Consider the following 8,208-nt stretch of genomic DNA (forward strand, 5'->3'; position numbering starts at 1 on the left):
AAAATATGTAGTTTCTTTCATCTGATACTGAGTAGAAGAACAGTATATCTTCCTGTTGCACTCATTCTGTTTCAGTCTCAAAGTTCTCAGAACTAAGGTTTAGATATAAAACTTACAACTAGAATTAATTACCCGGCCCTATTTATAACAGTTAGATTGAGAGGAAATTACCTTCAAATAAATGGCTTTTGAAAATTAAACTTGCAAATTCCTAACTTCGACTTCGTCTAAATTCTCATTGGTCTGGTCCCTTCAATATTTTTTTTGTGCGTTCCACCCCCTATCACCCAGGGAAAGCCACGAAAAGAAATACACTGGGCCGGACTGATGAGAATTCGGACGGAGGCTTAGATTTGTTTCTCAGCATGACTCACTTGTGATAAAGACTAGTCAGGAGCATGGCTGCAAAAAAAAAAAAGTTTGTACACTAGAACGAGAAACTGGAACATTTTTCACAAAAAACACTACACTTAGGCAATTGTGAAAAGCCTTTGAACATGTGAATTAAATGTGAATCACATACAATATCAGTCATTCACAATTAAGTAACAGTTACATTTTTAAAATGCACATTTACTAAATAATTTTAGATATACACACGCATTGTTCTTCTAACAACATGTCTACAAATAGGGCAACGACCGTGGGTTCGTTTTATAGTTGCGCAACATTCATAACATAAACAAACATGTCTACAAGGTAAAATTATTGTGCACTTTTCATTGTCCTGACACACTACACACAGGCGTTCTTCTGGTTCTTGATGTGCTTTTCTTTCGATCAACTCCGCAAGATTATCTGCAGTTTCATCTCTGAAATCAAAGATGAATGTTGTGGAAATGAATGGTATGTATTGAATGAGGTCATGGTAACTTTCAGATGCTTGCAATGTAAAAGGAGATTCGTCAGTGCAATGTAGTGAGCGTATCTTAAACCCTAGCATTGAATTAGCATTGAGGAACTGGTCAAAACAGAGTGAGGGGCATCAGGAAGAATATTGTTCTAAGGCTAGCAGTAGAGCTACGTTTGCAGCATTGCAATCACAAATCCACCTTTTAAGAGTAATTAAGAAAAATTTGTTCTGATTAGAAAACTTACCTTTGGGGTACGTCTTCATTTGAGTGTGCTCCTCCTAATTGATCAACATGGTATGTCCTTTCAATACCAAAGCGGCGAGGTCCGTTTGGGGATGGAGTCATTTGATTCGTCAGAAGCCAGAATGTGAAAGCCTCTAAATACGTCCAGGCAGTAATAAGAGTTTTTTGACCTTGTGTCAAAAAGTAAACAATATTTCTTACAATCAAGGGGCGTATGCTATGGTGATACTTGATTGATAAGAAGACAATTGTAAAACAGACCAGCAATCCGTATAAGGACTCGCTTGGGATATCTGAGACAAAAAGGAGAAGTCCTTGGATACCACAGTGTATCCAGAGACGTAGGCTATTAACAACATCTCTTAAACTTGCCATACAATGAATAACTACTGAAACTAATTCTCGTTTTACATCCATTAGTAAGTTTGGAAGAAATGTGAACAGATCCCATGATGTTAGACCAACAAGTACTAACGAGTTCTTAATTAAAAGCAAGCAATGGTGGATACTATATAAAATCGAGAAAACTAAATCCACAAGTCCCAAAGAAATATAAACAGCAGTATTTTGTACAGCTTTCACACCATGCCCTAATGCAGAACTAGCACCTAATATGGCATGAATGAAAGCATCACTAACCACTAATATTCCCTGGTAAAGAAAGGAAAGGGTCGTTCCAAGATCTGACAGAAATACAAAAGAATCTTCAGCTAAAACTTGCAGCAAAGTCTGTAGACCCAAAACACAGCTCACAACCAAAGACACAACACCAACAACGAACTTGACGATCAGCTGTCCAACGATGTAGCTCACGTTAAAGCTGAATGATAAAGTATTTATGATGAGATTGAGGAAAACGACACAAACATCACTAGATATGGTCAAAATGTTTCCTAAAGTTTCTATCATGGTCAAGAAATTGCTAAACAGCTCAAATTAGACAGCAGTCAATCAGTTACAATGTTTTCTTGAGGCCACAGAGTTATTTACAGTATGCAGGACGCACATGTGCGAATAGTGTAGCAGACTATATAGGCAGCCAGCTTGTAGCCGTTCCAACAACAACAACAAATACAACAGACGAAAGAATAATCCGATAATTTCAGGAAAAAGATAATGTCATGATACATGCGATCTTGTCATGCGGCTGAAAATTCCAAATCCTCAACGATAAATGTCTTTTTCAAAAGAACAGAGAATCGTTCAGACTAACTAATCATCTAACCTGAACATACAGAAATCTTAATTTTCTTCTGCGTTGATTTCTTAACTAGAAAGTGACCTAAACCATGAAGAACCCAACCATTGAAAGAGAGGAAAAAATACCAGAGTGTAAAATACCAATTAATATACCAATGCCTGTTAAACTTAGCCTCAAAATTTTAGCACTGTTTTTGCTGCTACTTCAAAAGTCATGGATGTCATTAACCGTTACGGCTGCAATATTTACAGTCATTTATATTGTGACAGGTGGCTGGATTTCTTTCCTTTTTCTTTTTTGCTGTATGTCATGTAAGTAATGTCTTGAACTAAGTATTGTTATTATAAATATTGTATCTATTACTTTACACAGTTACGACTTCTAACGGTTGCATTCTTTCTAGCAATTTTGTATCAGGCTGAAGATGGTCTTCTCTACTATCCTGATGTGCCTAAAAATTCTAGAGTTGTGGTACTTGAACCCACAAATCTGGGTATGCCAAATGAGACAGTCTATATCAGGAGTGCTGATGGAACACTTCTGCACTGTTTCTTAATCAGGCAACCAGAACCAATTTGTAACCAAGCTCCAACTATTCTATTTCTGCATGGGAATGCTGGAAATGTAGGGAACCGGTAAGATCATTGTTTAAAATAGTTAAACAAAAATATGTAGCTTGGTTTTGCATTTTACATAGAAGCTTGAGTAATGTAGGTTTTAATATTTCAGGTTACCAAATGTTCTTGGTCTCTACAAGTGGCTTGGTGCAAACATACTCTTACTTGAGTATAGAGGATTTGGCTTGTCTAAGGGAAAACCATCAGAGGGAGGGTTTTATGCCGATGCTAGAGCTGCTTTAAATTATTTGCATTCCCGCAATGACATAAATAGTAAAGAAATCATTGTCTTTGGACGATCTCTTGGTAATGTTCTTGTCAAATCAGATCAGTTGTGTAGTGTAAAATGTGGTATTTTAATCTTGATGCTCTTGATCTGTGAACTTTCGTAATTTTACAGGTGGAGCAGTTGCTATAGATGTTGCTGCATGTCCAGAATACTCTTCAAAAATTTGGGCTGTAGTTGTTGAGAACACTTTCACAAGTGTTCCTGATATGGCTAAAATCCTTATTGGATCTTACATTCGATTCTTACCTTTGTGGTGTCACAAAAACAAGGTGTGTAAGTTGTCACATTCAGAAGAATCTCTCAAAACAAAAACTTAATAACCAAATATTCTTTAATCCCTCTGTTTTTTGTTCTGTTCTAGTTTCTGAGCTTGGACAAAGTATTGAGAGTCACTGTGCCATGCCTTTTCTTGTCTGGTCTCTCTGATGACCTTGTCCCCCCAGCAATGATGGATGTTCTTTTCAACCGTTGTGGATCCTCCACTAAACAAAAATGTGTTTTCTCTAATGGAACACACAATGAAACATGGAGGTGCCAAGGATACTTTCATGCCTGGATGGGTTTTTTCCTGGAAATTCGTAAGAAGGATGCGACACTAGCCGATACCAACATTACAAGAAGCCAACCCAGTATGCATTTAGTCATCAATTCAGTGTGATATGCTGAGAATTTCTTGTGACTTCTACTACTTCCAGAAGATTTATATTTTGTATGTATTATTTTGTGTATATTCACATGAGCTTCCTGAAAGTTGCTCAGTGCCAATTGGGTCTAATTTTGTGCTTACTTGACTTATCAAAGTTTGTAGTAAATTCTGAGAAAAGCTTCCAAACCAGAATGTTTCTATAAATTTCTAAAAAATGAAAATAAAAATGTAAGGGGAGGTTGCTATTGTATTGTACAATCCTCAGTCAACTGCATGGTGCAATACTTTTAAGCTTATGCTCAACAAAGTCAGTCTTGTCATAACTCTGATTATAGTTTGTCTAACATGCAGTGTTTGCACAATGACTACTAATATTTTGGTATGACAGCAAAATCATATTTATTCTGATAAGTTCAATTAATTAGTTTTCAATGTATTTTTATGTTTCATTTATTAAGTGTTTTTATGACCTCTCTGCAATTAATTATGCAACTGTGAGGGGTTTCATGTTATAACTCCAGACTATGGGTGGATCATAAATTGATATATAGTTTCTAATCAATTTTCTGTCTGTGATTATTAGTTAGCTATTTAAAAAGACTTGTAAAATAAAACTCCTAACTTTGATCAAAATTTATTTATGTTATTTCCCACTTTGACCTGAATGTTTGATCAGTCCAGATGTGAAGTGATGTGGACAAGCAGGTAACCTTTGGAAGAAACAGGTTTTGTTTTGCTTAGAATGATAATTCTATATTTAAAAAATAGTTATGGATATGTTTATATAAAAGCTCTAGAACAAAAGCCAGTTTATCACTTATCAAAGTACAGAGATATCAATGTACCAGAGAAATGTAGAAGATCCCTGGCTACAGAAATACACTTATGCACAAGAAGATAACAAAACACAATGAATCCTTCCCAAAATTCTGTTGATGTAGTTGATTATGATGCAGACCAGCTGTTAACCGAAAAATCAGATTCAATGATTTTAGATCTTTGCTGAAATGTGACTTCCATGTTTACGCAAACCATCAGCTACTCTACGACCAAAGTCTGGGTTCACTTGACAAAAGTTCTTGACAGCACGTTCCTGAAACAAAACAAGCATTATAAACAACAATTGAAAGAGAAATATTTAATTTGGTCTAGAGCCTAGGCCTGGGCTTGGGTACCTGAATGAAGATTGCGGCGTCCTTCAGGTGTCCAACAATGTTGCAGACAAGGCGCTCCCTTTCAGCATCATTTAGAGTTTGGCTCCAGAAAATTCCAGGCTGAGTGAAGTTGTCGTCATCAGCAGTGTTATACCTAGAAGAGAACATTTTTAGTTCAATTTTGACCAAATAAGAACCATTTATTCCATTAAGCTAAGAATCGTACCTCAAAACATCACCAGACGCCTTGTATGGAGGTGGCTCAACAGAAGGAACCTGCTCTGGTCCAGAGAAGCTGTTGGGATAGTAGTTGGGTGCACCAGCCTGATTGTTGGTAACATTCATTGGTCCATCTCTCTGGTAGTTCCTCACAGTAGTACGGTATGGGCAGTTCACAGGAATCTGTTGATAGTTGACTCCCAGACGGTGGCGGTGTGTATCAGCATAAGAGAAGATCCGTGCTTGCAGCATCTTGTCAGGGCTGGCCTCAATACCAGGAACCAAGTGGGAGGGAGCAAAGGCAATTTGCTCCACTTCAGCAAAATAGTTGGTTGGGTTTCTATCCAAGACCAACTGACCGACAGGAATCAGGGGGAACTCCTTGTGAGACCAAACCTGAAGAATAAAAAAAAATAAAAATAAACAGTTACACTAGTGAACCTATAAAATCATATCAATTCCACCACCCCAACTACCACCACTACCACCAAAAGAGAAATGTACCTTGGTAACATCAAAGGGATTGAACTTGTTCTTTTCAGCCTGTGCAACTGTCATAACTTGAATGAAGAAGTTCCACTTAGGATAGTCACCATTGGCGATGGCATTGTACAGGTCTCGGATAGAGTAATCTGGGTCTTGCGCAGATATTTGCTCAGCCTTATCTACAGGCAAGTTTTTGATTCCTTGTGCAGTCTAAATAAAAATATAAAAGAGACAAGAATAGAGCCATTACTACTAGGAATATGACAACACAATCGAAAAACAAACAGCAATTACCTTCATGTGGAATTTACAATAGACCACTTCGTTTTTGTCATTGACAAGTTTGAATGTGTGAGATCCATATCCATTCATTTTACGGTAACCATCGGGAATTCCGCGGTCGGAGAACAAAAACATGGCCTGGTGGGTTGATTCAGGTCTCAGGGTAAAGAAGTCCCAAACCATGTTAACGTCCTGCAAAGAAAAAGAAAAATTGTGTGAAAATCATTAGCAAAATTACAAATTAGTGCATTTTTGTCTAAGACAGTTCAAACCTTGAGGTGGGTTGCTGGATTACGCTTTTGAGTGTGAATGAAGCTAGGGAAAAGAATAGGATCACGAACGAAGAAAATGGGGGTGTTGTTGCCAACAAGGTCCCAGTTGCCCTCTTCGGTGTAGAACTTGACTGCGAAACCCCGAGGATCTCTGTGAGAAATAATAATAAGGTAATATTTAAATGAGCTAAATGTAAAAATGTAAAAAGGACGTCGAATACTTTTATTAATAAAGCTACTTCTACCTGACGGTATCAGCTGATCCGCTTTCACCTCCAACCGTCGAGAAACGGATCGCGATAGGTGTTTTCTTTCCAACCTGATTAAACAGTTTGGCTTTGGTGTACTTGGAGATATCGTGAGTCAACTCGAAGTATCCAAAGGCACCTTCAGACAAATAAAAAAAGGGTTAAGTAGCTATTGAGAAATGAACGTCCCAGGTGTCACTCGTCACGCTTCCTGAACGGCGCGAGTGCTCACCGGCTCCCTTGGCGTGCACCACGCGCTCCGGGATGCGCTCCCGGTCGAAGTGGGCGAGCTCGTCCACGAGCGCGGTGTCCGTGAGGAGCAGAGGGCCGCGGGGGCCGACCGTCAGGGAGGCGAGTTTGTCTCCCACCGGGGTGCCGCTGGCGAGGGTGAGGTTCTCCATGTCCTGGAACAAGAGGGAAGTGCCAGTCAGACCTCCTGCACACAGTCCCGGCTCCCCTAGCGGCTTCACTATACTAGCGCTACTACAGTTTCGACACGACAGACGCACGTGGAATGCCAGGTCGTCGACGAGGCAGCCGTTGCAACCGTACTTGGCCGTGAGGTACTTGATGACGGTCCCCATACAGAGGAGAGCCCCGCGCAACGGTCCGCGCCCGCGAGGCAGCTGTCGACGCGTCGCAGGCGACACTGGAGCGAGGGTGCAGGGCACGGCACGGCTGCGCCGCTACCCCGAGCCGAGCGCCACCCGGAGGCGCGGGGCGGGGGTGGGGTCAGGTGCGGCAGGGGCGCCTCTATGCACTCTGCGCGTCGTTAGTGAAACTGATCGGCCTAGGAGGGCTCGCAATGGGAGTGCTTCCCTGACTCACGCGTCGTTGCCGTTTTACTTCTTCGAAATACTAATCATGTTTAGCCAAATGGAGTGCTTGTTCAGAAACCACGCAAATTGTACCGTCTAACAGTAGCTGGCCGACCTAGGCCTGGCTGCGTGACCCAACTCACGGGTGGCTAGTTCTCGATCAACAACAAGCAGTCATTGAAGCTGCTGGTCCAGCTCAGGAATCGTCCAGAAATAAGTGCGTCCGTTTTCTCTTAGATTAATTTGACCCAGGGAGCTCGGCGCCTGCGAGACTCGGGGTAGGCTATCCCGCAGTGCACGCATGCACGACACGCACGATGTTGCCTACCCACCAGGCGCTATGAGGGCTTGCGTAAGCTGAACTTGTCAGGTTCGTAACGGCAAATGGACGTACTTTCTGGATGATTCCTTGTAAAGGGTGGCAAACCTGTATAAGGCTTCGAGAAATGTTGAGGTACAGATGAGATAACATCCCCCCGCGTAGGCGTTGGTAGTATTTTTGGAGGGGGGATTCAACTTATCATGACCTCCGAAAAGGATCTACCTCCGCAATCTCCACAGCGCCGGCCGTAAACAATCGTGAGTCATGTGAATAGCGTTGCCCGCGCATAGCCACACTGACGTTAACTGACGTGACCCCCGCTCGCCTTACGGTGCTTCAGGGAGACGACCGGAGCGGCGCCAACGAACGGGAGCGGGGCGGGTCAGCATAGGGCAGGGCATCGCCGAGCACATCGACGGCGACCGCGACAGAGGGAGGGGGGGGGGAGGATTGACCCCTGACCCCGCGTTCCGCCCTGACCGGCATGCGTATGAAAAAGGGGGCGGATCGGTGAGCGCAGGGGTCAAGGCGCGGCGCGGCGCGGCGCCCGTGAATAG

General features: G+C 41.8%; 3 protein-coding genes across 5 annotated transcripts in view; 1 reads left to right on the forward strand and 2 right to left on the reverse strand.

Moving 5' to 3' along the window:
* Nucleotides 1–6: 6 nt before the first annotated feature.
* Nucleotides 7–2,029, reverse strand: LOC113210711 (E3 ubiquitin-protein ligase RNF26-like). The gene is made up of 2 exons (XM_026428818.2): nucleotides 1,099–2,029; nucleotides 7–812 (listed from the first exon to the last, which is right to left on the reverse strand). Exons 1-2 carry the CDS (start codon nucleotides 2,004–2,006, stop codon nucleotides 587–589), a joined length of 1,134 nt encoding a protein of 377 aa, XP_026284603.1. The 5' UTR covers nucleotides 2,007–2,029; the 3' UTR covers nucleotides 7–586.
* Nucleotides 2,030–2,148: 119 nt separating this feature from the next.
* On the forward strand, nucleotides 2,149–4,483 carry LOC113210717 (protein ABHD13). 2 transcript variants are annotated; one of them, XM_052268270.1, is made up of 6 exons: nucleotides 2,149–2,429; nucleotides 2,568–2,609; nucleotides 2,702–2,933; nucleotides 3,028–3,221; nucleotides 3,316–3,473; nucleotides 3,566–4,483. In XM_052268270.1, exons 1-6 carry the CDS (start codon nucleotides 2,387–2,389, stop codon nucleotides 3,860–3,862), a joined length of 966 nt encoding a protein of 321 aa, XP_052124230.1. In that variant the 5' UTR covers nucleotides 2,149–2,386; the 3' UTR covers nucleotides 3,863–4,483. The 2 variants fall into 2 exon arrangements, with proteins under 2 accessions (XP_052124230.1, XP_026284615.1); XM_026428830.2 differs by having other exon boundaries at nucleotides 2,149–2,609.
* A 93-nt stretch (nucleotides 4,484–4,576) lies between these two features.
* LOC113210689 (catalase) overlaps nucleotides 4,577–8,208 on the reverse strand; it is a 19,204-nt gene continuing 15,572 nt past the window's right edge. Inside the window, exons 1-9 of one of the 2 annotated variants that reach the window (XM_052268268.1) lie at nucleotides 7,021–7,110; nucleotides 6,744–6,915; nucleotides 6,509–6,650; nucleotides 6,264–6,414; nucleotides 6,004–6,183; nucleotides 5,728–5,919; nucleotides 5,231–5,619; nucleotides 5,026–5,158; nucleotides 4,577–4,943 (exon numbers count right to left, since the gene is read on the reverse strand). In XM_052268268.1, coding sequence (XP_052124228.1) covers nucleotides 4,842–4,943; nucleotides 5,026–5,158; nucleotides 5,231–5,619; nucleotides 5,728–5,919; nucleotides 6,004–6,183; nucleotides 6,264–6,414; nucleotides 6,509–6,650; nucleotides 6,744–6,915; nucleotides 7,021–7,095 — 1,536 coding nt within the window. In that variant the 5' untranslated portion in view covers nucleotides 7,096–7,110 and the 3' untranslated portion in view covers nucleotides 4,577–4,841. Of the gene's footprint in view, nucleotides 4,944–5,025; nucleotides 5,159–5,230; nucleotides 5,620–5,727; nucleotides 5,920–6,003; nucleotides 6,184–6,263; nucleotides 6,415–6,508; nucleotides 6,651–6,743; nucleotides 6,916–7,020; nucleotides 7,111–8,208 lie in introns of those variants that run through there. The other variant, XM_026428796.2, reaches the window with a different exon arrangement.

This window comes from Frankliniella occidentalis, unplaced genomic scaffold (genome assembly GCF_000697945.3).
Source record: "Frankliniella occidentalis isolate FOCC.00 unplaced genomic scaffold, Focc_3.1 Scaffold66, whole genome shotgun sequence".
NCBI lineage: Eukaryota > Metazoa > Arthropoda > Insecta > Thysanoptera > Thripidae > Frankliniella > Frankliniella occidentalis.

Coding starts and splice junctions, on each gene's coding strand:
- LOC113210711 (XM_026428818.2), bottom strand. CDS start 2,006: ATGATAGAAACTTTAGGAAACATTTTGACCATATCTAGTGATGTTTGT. Junction 813..1,098: donor AATGAAGACGTACCCCAAAG/GTAAGTTTTCTA, acceptor CTTTGATTTCAG/AGATGAAACTGCAGATAATC.
- LOC113210717 (XM_026428830.2), top strand. CDS start 2,387: ATGAAGAACCCAACCATTGAAAGAGAGGAAAAAATACCAGAGTGTAAA. Junction 2,610..2,701: donor TCTTTTTTGCTGTATGTCAT/GTAAGTAATGTC, acceptor CATTCTTTCTAG/CAATTTTGTATCAGGCTGAA. Junction 2,934..3,027: donor GCTGGAAATGTAGGGAACCG/GTAAGATCATTG, acceptor TTAATATTTCAG/GTTACCAAATGTTCTTGGTC.